The sequence below is a fragment of the Onychomys torridus genome, chromosome 5 (assembly GCF_903995425.1).
Source record: "Onychomys torridus chromosome 5, mOncTor1.1, whole genome shotgun sequence".
Taxonomy (NCBI): domain Eukaryota; kingdom Metazoa; phylum Chordata; class Mammalia; order Rodentia; family Cricetidae; genus Onychomys; species Onychomys torridus.
In genome coordinates, this window is record NC_050447.1 from 42,200,872 (window position 1) to 42,215,904 (window position 15,033).

A 15,033-nucleotide genomic window follows, 5' to 3' on the forward strand; every position below is an offset into this window, starting at 1 on the left:
GTGAAGAGGAGGTACTTGCTAAAGACGATGGGTAGGAGTCCTGTCCCTGAAGAATGTTCCCCATCTCCTGGAAATTAAGCCATTTACCCTCAGAAAAGAAAAGGCCAAGTGTGCCCTTCTCACATTCTCTGCTGCATCCAGATCTTACAGCTTCACACGGTCACGACTCTGAGAAAAAGCCAACAAACTGGATACTGGCCAATAAAATAATAACAGAAACAGCACTCTGGAGAGAAAAAAAAAAAAAAACAAAAAAAAAAAACCTGGCTCAGCTCAAACTAGGTCTGTCAGGGAAATAAGAGAGCCAAGGTTGCTGCAGTGATAGTTCACCCTGGTGTGCAGTGTAATAATCTGGGAAGAAGAAGGAGGTGGGGAGAGGGAGAGAGGAGGAGGGAGGGAGAAAAGGAAGGAGGGAAGGAAGAGAGGAAGGAAGGAAGAAGGGGAGGGGGGAGAGAGGAAGGGAGGGAGGATGCATGCAGGGAAGAATCCTCCCCAGATCTGGTTTCTACTGGACCCTATCTGAGAAGTCAAGGTTTTATTTGCTTCTAAACCTGGATTTTACATGCCTGTTCAGTTGCCATTATTCACAATGATCTATACCAAAGTGCTTTGGGGAAACACATCTCCACGCAGCATTTGGAAGGAGCAGACAGCATTACTGTGTGATAATTCATAGAAGAAATCACACAGCCTCATACGAGGGGAAAACTCACCAAAATATGCAGAAGGGGATAAAAGAAATCACTCAAAAATCATCTTGTAGCATGAATGAAGTTACAAAACCATAAACTGCTTCATTTAAATTTCCTCACCTGGTCCCATGTGGTATATTCTCCTCCACACTTGGCCAGCCATGTTTACCAAGCAATGCAAAACAATCAATAAAAATCATCTCTCCATAGACAATAGCTGCTTGTGAATAAAAGAGAAAGAAAGAGCAGGTAAATGATCCCAATTTTAATCATTCATGATCTGACAAATACAGACCTAAAATGTTCTTCTTAGGGCTAGTACCTCCAAGTTATGAAAAAAGAACAGTTTTCCTATTAGTTGTTGTCATTAAACTGCAATTGAATTCTATGGAGATAAAAAACATGTAATAGGACAAAAATGTATTTTTAGGACTGGAGAGCTGGCTTAGCAGTTAAAACTGCTTGCTGCTCTTTCAAGAGATCAGAGTTCAGTTCCCAGCACCCACCTCAGACAGCTCAAAGGCCCTGGAACTCCAGCTCCAGGGGATTTACAGCCTCTTCTGGTCTCTATGGACAGCCACATACACATACACACACACACACACACACACACAAATAAATAAATAAATAAATAAATAAATAAATAAATAAATAATATAGTAATTTTTTTAAAGAAAACCTGTTTTGGAGGGATTTTTGGGAAAATAGCCTCAAGTCTCAGGGGCCAGACTTATTTAAGTGATGTTATACTTCAACAAAGTAACCTGGGAATTCCCTTTATTTCCCATACCGTCCATCCACCATACCACAGTATCATCTATTAGTGTCCGACTATTACTCCCAATATTGTCTCTCCCCTTATCACCAATACCTGAACTCCTACTTCCTCTTGGGATTCTCTCCTCATCTTGCTGACAGAACACTACCCCCCCCCCTTACACACACCTTCTTTGCAAGAGGATGGTGACTAAACTAGACAAGATTGTGGCTCACTGGAGGTAAGTAGTATCCTTAAGGATAAAGATATGTAGGGCTGGAGGAATGATGGTTCAGTGGGTAAGAGTGCTTGTACAGAACCCACATAGCAGCTCGTAAGTGCCTGTGCCTCCAGATCTAGGGACTCTGATGCTCTCTGCTAACCTCCATGGGCTCCTGTACATGGACAGGCGGTGCACAAATATACTCAGGTACACCCACAGGTGCCTATGACATAATTAAACCTTATAAAGTTAGAAAGATGGAATAACATAAAACCATATATATTATCAAATAATGGCTAAGATGTCATGTTTCAAAGTGGCATGGCTCCCATGAGGAAATGACCTTGGGAAAGCTCTTCAGCTTTTGGCAAATCTCTCCTCTGTAAAATAGGAATAGTAGTTCCTATGGCACAAGAGTGTCCTGAAGAGTAACAATTGTGATTTACGCATAACCAGATATTCTAACAGGACTGAAGATGAGGCAGTGAGCCAAACCTGGTTAAAGAGTGTGTCTGGATGCACTGAAGTGGTGTATTTCTAGAATCTTGCTGAACTATTTCAAATTATTTAGATAATCATTTATAAACTAATATTAATATTGTTTCAATATTACTTCCTATATCTTTTTACTTTCTGGATTAAGAAAAGTTTGCTTCTGGGCAACCCAACCTAAATCTATATACATCAATTGAACTAGACTGTTAGACTTCACCTGGCACTCTGTTCCTCTTTACTTAAATTCTCACTGGGCATGTTGGTGCACGCCTTTAATCCCAGCACTCAGGAGGCAGACCAGGTAGATCTCTGAGTTTGAGGCCAGGCTGGTCTACAGAGCAAGTTCCAGGACAGACTCCAAAGCTACACAGAAAAACCCTGTCTAGAAAAAAAAAAAAAAATTCTCTCCCCTTTCCTTCCCTCCCTCTCCCTTCCCTCCCTCTCTCCCTCTTTCTATCTCTCTCCTCCCCACCCCCAACACACATGCACTCACACAGGCATGCATGCACTCGCATACACACTCACTCAGGAACACATACGCTCTTTTCTGAGAGCCATTAAGAGTCTAGAGCTGAGCTGCAATACCTCATCCTGCCTGCCGTGGTACAATGTCAGTGTTTGACATTGCCCTTTATGGGAAGGTACTTCTCAAGGGAGGTACTGAGAGAATACCTGGAATAACCCATTTACACCAAATAAAAGCTGACTTATTGTTTATGTGGAGCTATGCCAGCATAGCTTCTGCCACATTCTACTAGAGAAGAACAATGTTACAAATGCTTACTTACATTGTTACATGGGACTCAAAGGACAGAATTCTTCTCCAAGTAGCTCACAGTGTAGTGTATCTCCTTCTGGGCTGTTGTGATAATCGGCTGTCTACCAGTTATAATCTGGGGGTTTTTAACAGCCAGAAGACTCGCTTGTAGGGGATAATTATCTTCCACTTAACACACTGTATAAGACAAACACCATCACCTAAATATGCAGTGTGTGAACTACAGAGTAAATTTACTTCCTTTGTATCAAAGGAAAATGCTTAGAAACAACACAAAGGGTTTTGGTGAAATAGAGATATTAGAAGTCCAAGAAAGGAGCAGACATATTTAACAATTCAATTGAATAATGTTAATCAGGGGCAGAATGGATTGGACCCAGTTCAACAAACACACATGGAAGATGCTAAGAGCAGGAACCTCGAGTCAATTTTTTATCTTATTCAAAAGAACTGAGGTGTTTCATATGCCGAGTCATTTGAGACTCAATTTTCTTTCTGTAAGGTGGAAATGGTCATTCTTACCTCATGAGGTTATTCTGAGAATCAGATTTTATTACGTAATGTCTAGGAAGAGTTAGACAGCCAACACAACACCATATATTGCAATGCTATTAACACTGAAGCAACCTCTACTCACTTCTTCATGTGTAAAGTGACAGCTCCCGTGGAGAGCAGCTAAAGTTCTCAGCCTGGTATTCTCTTTGCCTAGATACCTAGGACAGAATAGAGCAAACACTTCCAGGACCAGCTCTTGGCCAGTCATACACAGAGTGTAGTGAGTAAATAACAATTTCCCTGCTTCTTGGATGACACAACTCTGGGATATATTCCATCCACAATGTATCCCAAAGGTCTCCTATGGTTTTAACCCCACTCACCCACAGTGGTAATCTGCTCTTAAAGGCAACCTGTATTGGCTTCTATCATTTTACTGTCTCGCTTTCCTAATTTATAACCAAAGCTTCCTGGGATTACCTCCAAAATAAACCATGGCCACTTGTTCCAATTCTTGTTCCAGGATTGAATGCAGCCTATAAGACTCTATCTCACGATGTGATCCGCATTCTTAATTGGGTTTACGATAAAGTTCAGTTCTCTACAGGGGACCTTCTGCTCTGCCTCCATCTGCCCTCGCCCTCCCACACATAGCCATTGCCTCAGGAGAAAGCCCTGTCATTTGCATCATCTTCCATTGCCCATGCTCTCAACTCTAACTGATCACCATGCTTCCAGGGACTCTATCATCTCACCCACAGCCCACGTATCACCAACATTATTACCCCAAAATGCAGTTCTGGTAATCCTGGTCCCGCATTTTTGTATCTGAAGAGTTCAGGGGTGCCCATCACCTGCATGATTTGTAATAAAAAAATAAAAATAAAAAAGAAACAAAAAATCATGTTTCAAAGACCAGCCTCAAATGTTGCTTCCTCCAGCTCCTTTGGAAGGACTACAGCTCACGGGATAGATGAGCATTATCTGAAGATCGCCTTTACCTGTCACCTTTGTATGTGCCTCAGTGGGCCTGGAATCTTCTGCAGAACTGGCTTACATGTCCCCTCCTCCCCGAGAATGCCTCCGGCCTCATAGGGAGTTCAGAGTTCATCTTTTGTGATTCCACAGAAGCATCTGCTTCCATTGGCTAAATCGTTCATCCAACGTTTGTTTATGGACCAATCATGAACTACACCTAGGAAAACAAGGCTAGTTAAAAGTAACACAGCTCTTATCCACCTTAAGTTTAAGTTGGGCTAAGGAATGAGACATTGCTAAATAAATCACATTATACTTACAAACTGACATGCATTTTTACAGTGAAGAACCCAGCCTGGGAGTTAGTGAACTTTGATGAAAAATTGATGCTCTGGATGAGAGTGGGTTAGGAATTAACCCCGATGAAGGTGGCAGGCTGAACATCCAAGGTCAAGGGCACAGCAGGTGCAGAGTTCTGAGTTAAGATGAGGATGACATAATGACTTTTTCCAGGTAAAAGCCAAAGTTTGAAAACAGAGAGGCACAGAAAGGATGGAATGAGGAGAGACAGTTACAGTATCATTCTGCCATGTTCCTATGAACATTGCCCTACCAGTCTCACTTACTGAGACAGAGAGCCTCACAATCACTGAGATAAGCCACCATAGCACTTTACACCATGCAGAATACAAATGGAATGCACCCATTCTGTGGAAGTGCTGGGTAGTTTTATGTCACCTTGACACAAACTAGTGTTATCTGAAAGTAGATAACCTCAATTGAGAAGATACTGCCATAAAATATGGCTATAAGGCATTCTCTAAATTAATGATTGATGGGAGAGGTTCCAGCCCATTGTGGATGGTACCATCCCTGGGCTGGTGGTCCTGGGTTCTTAAAAAAAAAAAAAAAAAAAAAAAAAAAAAAAAAAAGCAGGCTAAGTAAGCCTAGAGGAGTGAGTCAATAAGTAATAATCCTCCATGTCCTCTGCATCAGCCCCTGCCTCCAGGTTCCTGTCCTGTTGGAGTTCCTGCCCTGACTTTCCTCTGATGGATTGTTACCTGAAAGTATATGCTGAAATAAACTTTTCTTCCAAGTCGCTTTGATCATGATGTTTCATCACAGCAATAGGAACCCTAAGTAGGACAGTGGAAACAGATGTTGGGACTCAGAAAGAGTAAATATCACTTGAGATCTCAAAGATAGGATTTACCTAAACTGAAACGTGCACCTGATGAAAAATTGTATCTCTTTCCTTAAACTGCACAGGACAACTCCTATATCATCTTTTAAGACAGCACAAATGACCTTTTTTTAAGAGTTAGAATTTATTATGTGATAGGCATGCTTGGATTGCATCTGTAGTTTTTTGTTTTGTTTTGTTTTGTTTTGAGACAGGGTCATATTATGTAGCCCTGGCCAGTCTGCTCACAATGTAGACCAGGCTACCTTCAGACTCACAGAGATTACCTTGTCTCTGTTTCCCAGGTTCTGGAATTAAAGATGTTGCACCTCTGTTGCCTGGCAATTAATGCTTACTCCTTTAGGCTCATTGAGACAGGGTTTCTCTCCTACCTCAATTTCCTGAGTGCTGGGACTATGCAGACATATCACCACACCCTGCTGGAGAAAGTACACGTTTTTCTATAAGTGTGTGTATGTGTGTGTGTGTGTGTGTGTGTGTGTGTGTGTGTTGTACAGGAGGTTCTTATTCTAGAGATCCCAGCAAGAACCAGATCTGTTCTGGGACCGAATTCTTCTGGAGCCTCTTTGCTCAAAAAAAAAAAAAAAAAGCATAGGTCCTAGGAACTAACTGTCATAAGGAAGCCTCAGGAGAAGCCCAGGAATTGCACCTCGCATGACACGGGGTCCAGAGGGAAAAGAGTGGACCTAGACCTTCAGAGCCCTGGTTGGGAGGGATCTCTAACTTCCCGCACCTCCCTGCGGTTCCACTCAGAACCAGCAGATGGTAAACAGCCCAATTTCCCGGCTGTCCCGCCCACCCCTGCCTGCCCGCGGGAGAGGAGGCAACCTTGTCTCGAGGCAGCATCCTCCAGGCCCAGACATTCATCTCTGTCCATTTCAAGGCGCCAGAGTCTGTGCCGTATATACCCAAGTATTGAGCCCACACCAGGGGTTGAGGTGTCCAGACAGCCATTCCTGGTGTGTTTTATTCAAGAGTCTTGGGGAAAATCCGTTTTGATGTTTCGAGCCTGATTTGGGATCCTCACAAAAGCTGGACTTGAGGTTTGATTTGAAGCAGGAAGAAAGGTGAGGGCGTGGGGGAGGTGGGGAGCGAGGGCGCGGCTCCTCTGAGGATTACGGCGGAGGCGGTGGACCGCGGCTGGGCTCACAGAGGTTGCAGCCATTGCACTGAAGAGCATCCCACATTCAACAGGAGGAGCCCGCGGGAGAGAAGCCCCGACCCTCCTCATAGCCGCTGCGTGTGCGCCCCGCGACCCCTCTCGCGCCATGGCCAAGGAAGGCGTAGAGAAGGCGGAGGAGACGGAGCAGATGATCGAGAAGGAGACCGGCAAGGAGCCTGCTGAGGGCGGCGACGGCTCCCACCGCCTCGGGGATGCCCAGGAGATGCGCGCCGTGGTGCTGGCCGGCTTCGGCGGGCTCAACAAGCTGAGGCTCTCCAGAAAGGCCATGCCGGAGCCACAGGACGGCGAGCTCAAGATCCGCGTCAAAGCCTGGTCCAGTATCCACGACTTTCTGGTTTTTCTCTTTTGCGCGCTGGGCGCTCCGGGAGTGGGTGGGAGAGCCTAGGTTGGGGATGCTGCCCAGGTACCTAGTACCCACAGGCAGCGGACGCCCTCTCTACACCCATACTTGGTTCTTAGAGCTCCCCCACTCCCAGCCCAAGCCCGTGGAGCCTGGGGAGGATGCTCAGAGGTGGCTGGCCCTTCTCCCCACATCAGATGTAGGGTGACAGGAAGGATAGTGGTTCCCAGGACTTGAAGTCTGGAAGATTGCGTTGTGCCCCTCTTGTAGGACAACTCAGCTGCAACACTGGGAGGGATGTAAGGGTGGCAATTGATCGTTCACGTGGTTTGAAAAATAGCAATTGCCGTATTCGTACTGTTCCCCGTGCCGTTTTTTTTTTTTTTTTTTGAGTTTTACATATGCGATCCCATTTACTACTTCCTGAACCCCAATAAGCCAGGTGCCCAGCTTTAGAGGTAAGAAAAGGGAGCCTCAGAGGGAATGAGTGATCTGCCAAGATCACTCAGCTGCCAGTAAATGACCTGGCTGGGACTTGACACTCGATCTCTCTTTTCTCCTCTGTGCATTCAGATGGGGCTGAGGACAGGGTGCAGGACTGGGTGCCCCCATCCCCACCCCTTGTACATTTCTTTCCCCGAACTTACAGGAAGAAAAGTGCTGAGAATCAAGAGAGTTAAATTACCCAACCTAAGCTGGGTGAAAGTGAGGCCAGGACTGTATCCCACCCTCTCTCTCCCACTACATCTTATGCTTTTCCGGGTACCTGGGAAAACCAGATCGTGTTCTTTAGGAACTCTTTAGCTACTCTCAGAAGGAGCCCACACTCTAAGAGACCCTCTATTCCCATTCCTTCTGGGGAGACGTGCCTAGACCAGCTGGGATTCCCCGCAGTGTGTAAATGTGAAAGCTGTTCTCTGCTTGGGGGCACAAACCGCCATGCCACTGAAGTCAAGTGGAGTAGGAAGCTGCTCACTAGGCTCAGCGTTCTATAGTAACCACGATTCTTACAGGGGTTGTTGGATGGATTTCCTAAGCCCCTGATATCCCTACTTCATAGAAATAGCAGCCGACTCAAACCTCCCTAGGTCAGATCCGGAAAGAAAGCCCCGATCTGCAACTTGATCTAAGGGCAAGAAAAATGCAAAGAGCTCCCTTTGGCCCCTTCACCACCTTGACAGCAGGTGGGTTATATTTGCCAGATTGGGAGGCAGCTGGTAGGAGCAGCGAGCAATAATCAATGGTTAGCCCTTCATATATGAAACTGGTCCTGCTTGACTTTAAACACTGTTTGGAGGTTTCTCAGGTGAGGAGAGGAATTCAAGCTAAGAGAAGCTTCTGACCAATCTGGGGATCTGGTGCAGTTCTTTTCATTAACTCTTAGGAAGCCAAGGTGATTGATCCCAGCAGGTAGAGGTCTTACCTACCCCCTTCACCAATAAACCACCAGCATCCAACAGAGTTGGCACAGTGCATATTCTAAGTAAGTGGTGATGGGTGAGTGGATTGAGGGGGTAGACTGGAGGAGGGTTGTGGAGTCATCATTTTTCTATACTCGTTGATGGAAGACCATCTACCTAGTATAATTAAGACCATGTATGAATAACTCCCCTTCCTTAATGACCTCATCAAAAATAGTATGCACCTATGGACACACATGTATATACAAGTGTGTGTGTGTGTGTGTGTGTGTGTGTGTGTGTGTGTGTGTATTTATGAACTTTCATTCACACTGAGGATTGAGGTCTAGGATTCAAAGATATATTCAGAGAATAACTGTTGGGGCCACAATTTCAAGAAAAGAGCTTTAGCTGCAGTATGAGTAAATCTGTGTTCTCCAGCTTCTGCATTCAGTAGCTTGTGCTAACTACGAGAAAATGCCTGCAGGAGCAGGGACATTTTGAAGTAATCTGAAGATGAAAATGAGGAGGTGATTTTCAGAGACTGACATACAAATCTGCTCTTGAATGCAGCCACACACATGTGTATACACGCACACACACACACATATACATGCACACATGCACATTTGCATATATGTACACACACGCATGCATACATGCACATTTGCACATATGTACACACATGCACATTTGCACGTATGTACACATGCATGCAAGCACACATGCACACACATGCACATTTGCATGTATGTACACACACACACACAACAACTACTACTACAGAAGCCCTGCTTATTCAGAAAGCCACACAGACCTGGTCTGTACTAGGAATATAGTAAGGCAAAGAGCTTCAGATCGATTTTTTCCTTTCACCAAGTGAGAAGCAGAATTAATCAGTTTGCAAGGCCACATTGGAATAGCTTGTGGAGATGGCCTGCTGGGTCTGTCATCCTCCGCTGGGCTGGGATTGGCTAGCCAAAGAGGCCCATTGATTATAAGTTCCTGCCTTGAGAGGCAACATGACTCATTCCATGTTTTTATGAATCAACTGAGGCCTTGTGGCAGAAGGTCCCCCTTTTATCTGCTTTCTGTTTTTAATGGAAACCTTTTTATCATCAAATAGGATGTTCTTTTTGCTTGGAAACAAAGCATAGTGCATCTGAACTAGTATTACTCAGACCTGGAACAAGGGCTCAAGTTGGCGAGTCTATAATTATAAAAGTGGATAAGAAAAAGCAGGAAGAAAGGAGTATTTTATTTCACTTACCCTCTAATTCACTGATTGGTTGGGTAGACATTTTTCTTACAGAACAAATTGGGCATTGGGAACATTGCATGATTTGTCAAAAGTGTCACACAAACAGTAGTGAGGATGTATATTTGTGTGTCCTTAGGGCTTTGACATTTTCCCTTTTGTTCCATTTTGTGACCCTCAGAAACACCACAGGAGAAGTGATTTGCCTCTCTAGACCATGGCGTGTATGGTTGTGTCCTTTGTTGCTTTAATAAATAGGGCCCATTGTTCTTCTTATGTGTGGCTAAGGGGATACTTTCTGGCTATTCCCAGAGTCACATGGTTGGTTTTTCTGGAAATTAAAGATGTGTTCCAGTGCAGCTGAGGGAGAACCACTGCTTGTTGGTATAGGGTTGGAAATTCAGAGGCTTCTGCCCTCCAAAAAATGTCAGTTGATGGGAGACCCATTTCACAAATTCTTCATTGAGTGGTCTATGTAACAGTAGGTTTAAGTGCCCAACCAGCAAGTAAGTGTGTGTGTGTGTGTGTGTGTGTGTGTGTGTGTGTGAGAGAGAGAGAGAGAGAGAGAGAGAGAGAGAGAGAATGAGTATGTGTGACTGGTGATTGTGTATGAGTATGTATGAGAGAGAGTGTGTGTTTGTGTGTGTGTGTGTGTGTGTGTGTGTGTGTGTGTGCATGCACATGCATGTGTGTCCTTTGAAGAAAAATGGACCTGAGTATATACTTGAGCTTCTGCTCTCCCTTCAGTGTGAACTTGGTGAGCTTGTCTTGTTTCCTCCAAGCTTCCCAGGGTTCATCTTCAAAACATGAACAGTAAGATGACAGTTGTAGTGGTATCAAGACGGCCAAACTGGAGTTCCAGCTCAGCTCCTTCCTTGCTAACTGGATAGCATGGATCAGGCTCCTTGGAACCAGAGACTGGTATGGAGAGCCTTTTGCAAGCTGTTTACTGAGGAAGACCTTTCAGGGCAAAGAGAGCAATGCAAGCGGGCCAGGGCAGAGAGCTAAACAAGGGTATGGTCTCCATTGGCTCCCTCTGCAGAGTCAGTCCCTCCCAAGAGCAAGAAACAGGTTAAGCCTTTTGGTCACTGGCTGGGCTGCTAATGGGAGTGTGGAATCTCTTAAGCAGAGGTTCTCATACAATGGATCACAGTTCTCCAGGAAATTATGAGCAGCCAATATCCACAGGAGGGATCTAGATGAAGTACAATCTTCACTCCTTGGTTAGTATTGCTGATTAACTACCCTAAACTTAAACAAAGGACTGGTTTGTAAAATGGTAATAATTGTGATGCCTCCTTTATTAGTTCTGAAATGAACTTGAAATGAGGTAAAACACACAAGACCTATATATACAATTAATGGTTAATAAATGACTACTGTCTCATCTATTATTTTTGGTTGACATCACATCACCACCTTACAGAGTCTTATCATTCAAGCTAGAATGGTTTTGAAAGTAAAATGTTTGATAATTACACTGGGATAGCAGGGGCAAACTGGAAGGATCCTGGACAAACCGGGGTGTGTGGTTCTCCTACCTGACAAGGGTCTGATGACCTGTGACCTTGTTGCCATCATGTCTTTTGAAAAGGAGCTGGTAAGGTCTGAGGCTGGCTGAAGGTCTCCAGGTTGGGCTGTAGATGTATTTAAGTGGCCATTAACAAGCCTTGTCTAGTTTGTGGCTCAAATTGGCTTGTGACGGAAAGTCACTAATGGATTGGGGACATTTATTTTCCCAGAGTGATTTACAGCAAGAGGCCATATGAAACTGCTGGAAGGAGACCAATTGGATGAAAAATGGTTCTAACTTGTCATGGCCCCATTGGCTAATCTAAAAATGGGCCGAGGGCAGGCCACACCAGAAGCAAGCCAGCAGATGGGAAGAATTCTAATATGTCATAAGGATATGTAGGAGACAGGGGAAGAATGTATGCTCACTGAATAGTTGTTATGAATCAGAAATTGAGTGCATATATAGGTCAACAAGGTCAGTGTCACTGACTCTGTTTTAAAGACTTGTCAGGACTTTAGAATTCCAAGTTGAAAAGAGATATAAAAAGTCCAAGTCTATATTGCTCCTGGATTCTTCACATTTAGGTGCCAGATAATAGGAAATCATAATGATGAAGAACGGGGTGGGGGGCAGGCAGACCCAGTGATTGGTAACACAGAGAAAGCACCATTCCAGATAGAACTGATAAGACTCAAAGTTGTATACTGCCTGCCCCCTAGATGCCCATTTGTATTTGTTTCACTTCCGTTTCCTCTAAGCTTCTGAGGTATAAGATACCTTGAGAATAAAGTTACTCAGGCTGTTGATAAAGAACACGCATGCTGACTAAACCTTGGAACCACTCAAATTAGTGGCGTTCTTTCCTTTGCTTCCTTTGATTAACTAGCCACCTTGCAAACACCGACAACTTGAAGACAAGATGTTCTAAATCAGAATAGCATTAAAGGGTCACTAATGAGGCTGATGGGATGACATACGGCCAATGGCATGCTCTGGGTTTGTTCAGGTAAGCAAATAAGGTCCGTGAGGTTCGATGACACAGCTGTTCATAAAACCAAGAAATTATGCTGAGAGAACTCTAAGTGCCCAACTTGGAAGATGCTCTGGGATGGAAATTGGGCTCTGGTATTTGGAATCACTGTGGTGAGTGAAAGTAACGGGGTTTGACAGGAGAAGGGTGGCTCCGTGCTGAGTCGTAACTCAGTCTCCCTTGGTAATGAGCTGACAACAGCTCCTAGCTCAGGGCTCATTCTCATCTACTGAAGTTTCTGTTTGCTCCTTACCTATACCCTTGCTAAGCAGGGCTGGGGACAGTGATGGCTCCTGTTTACCCAATACTAGAATGGAAATTCTTTGGTCATTTTGTTCTGCTCTGTCTTGAGACAAGGTCTCGCTAAGCATCCCAGGCTGGACCGGAACTTGTAATCCTCCTGCTTCAACCTTCCAAAGTTTAAATATGTGCTGTCATACCTAGTTTAGACATCCCTGCCTCCCAGGAACTTGGATAAGGAAGAACACAAAAATGGCACATGTCTTTTCTCATCACTGTGACCAAATGTCCCGCAAAAGCACTTTGAAGGAAGCAAGATTTATTTTGGCTCAGAGTTTGGAGAAACAGTCCATCACGGCAGGGTGGGCATGCCAGCTGGAGAGGCTCAGTCCATAGTGGTGGGAGCTTGCTTGCAGCTGCTGCTGCCTCACATAGTGTAGAACAGGAAGCAGAGAGCTTAGAAACGATGTCAGGTTATAGTCCTGAAAAACTTACCCTCAGTGACCCACCTCCATCAGCCATGTGCAGACCCCAAAAGTTCCACAACTTCCCTAAACAACCCACCAGCTGGAGACCACATATTAAAACACATGGGCCTATGGGAGACATTTAAGATTTAACCTGTAACATGGTGGCTCTTCTATCACAGGTTTAAGCCCCATAATTTTAACTTACTGTTTATAGGGAGCTATCTTGTCCCTTTGAGACTATTTTGATCTCAATTCAATAGGGACACTAGGCTGTTCCTTTCTCTTTCCCCCTCTATCTCTGTATCACACATATACCTCCCTTCTTCCTCATTTTTCATTATGATTAAAAGAAAAACAGCAATGGCCATCAAAGTATAATCCCAATAACAGAAGCAGTAACTGGAAAAATTTATAGTGGAGGAATTAAAATGTCTAGTAATATTTTATGTAAAGTAGGAGTCATCCAAGTGGAAATAGTTTCACTAAAATAAAAATGAAGTGAATTGCAATTAGCTTAACAATGCTGTTTAGAATGTTGTAACTTGCTAAAGTTACTAATGTCATAATTGTGATTATGTTTTGGTAGCAGTTATGTCTAAACATTCTGGGAGTTAGAGTTATGAAATTAAAAACAGTTTGGGAGCAAAAGAAAGTACCTGAAGAAAGAACTGGAAGAAAGGCCAATGAGTCCATTTAGAAAGAGTTTGTTCTGAACTACGGATGTAGCTCAGTGAAAGAACACTTGCATAACATCCATAAAGCTCTGGGTTTAAGGGAGAAATTATCAGTTCATTCATTCATTCACCCTTTAGAAAGTGATGGTTGGTCAACACTCTTTGGTAGGAAATCAAGTATAAAAAAGCTGTGATAAGATACCTAGCAACAAGCAAATTAAAGAAGAAATTTTTTTTTCTGGTTTACAATTTGGTAGGATACCTTCCATGGTGGTGAGGAACGCATGGGGGTAGGCTCAGGAAGCCAGCTGGTCATGTTGCATTGGCAGCAAGCAAAGACAGAATGAACAGGAAGTGAGGCCATGATATAAAAACCTCAAGACCCACCCCCAGTGCCCCACCCATTCTTTTCCTTCAGGGCTCCGCCTCCTGACGGTTCTACAACCCTTCCACAGAGCACTGCTAACTGGGACCAAGTCTCAAACACATGAGCCTTTGGGGGAGATATTTCATATTCAAACCACAACAGCTCTCAACAAAACTTGCCCATAATAGGTATTCAATAAAGGTAATTTTTTCTTCCTGAGTCTCTCATGTTTGAATTGGTGTCTCCTGGTTCTGAACCATGTTGGTGGCAAGGAGCAGGAAATTGGATTTTAATCCTTATTCATAGGATTGGGAATAGGATTGGCTTGCTCTATGACTACTATCACACCAGCCTTTACATAGCCATCCATGGCAGTAGTAGGGATTCTCTGACAGTTGAATTTGCATGGATAATCCATCCTTGGTAGTTTGGTTCACTGTAATTCAAAGGATTCCAAATTCCATGACCTTTGGGTGGACCGATGGCATCCAATGCTAACAACAAAGCTCACCCAGGCACAGAGAAATTGTACCCTCAAGTTCCTAGTACTTCATCTTGGCATTTGTTGTAGAAGAAAAAGTTTAATTAGAAGCCAGAAGAGACTCTTCATAGGAAAGGGCAGCAGGCATGTAATCTCAAATTAGTTCCTCTGTGTGTGATCTCATACAGGAAATTGGTTGGAGTCATGGCACTGAAATGAGTGAGTTTTATGTTTGAAGGCTCAGGAGACAGCATCAACGCTCCCATAAAAGGCACTGCTTCATCTCTGAAAGCGATATTTTCTTCTTGAGAGCATGCAGTCAGCTTCTGCTTTTAATCTTCTTCTGCCAGTGACCCCTGACTCTTCATCTAGTTTCATCCTCAGCACTGTCTGGGAGCAGGGCATGCCAAACAGCACGTTTCCCAACAAAACCCCAGTAGCAAGCTAAAGCA

At 44.0% G+C, this 15,033-nt stretch overlaps 1 protein-coding gene across 1 annotated transcript in view; it reads left to right on the top strand.

Annotated features, from left to right (window-relative positions):
* The first annotated feature begins 6,439 nt into the window (after positions 1 to 6,439).
* The window catches only part of Vat1l (vesicle amine transport 1 like), a 161,891-nt gene continuing 153,297 nt past the window's right edge, over positions 6,440 to 15,033 (top strand). The window contains exon 1 of the mRNA XM_036188789.1: positions 6,440 to 7,117. Within this exon, the coding sequence (XP_036044682.1) occupies positions 6,891 to 7,117 (227 nt within the window). The 5' untranslated portion in view covers positions 6,440 to 6,890. The remainder of the gene's footprint in view (positions 7,118 to 15,033) is intronic.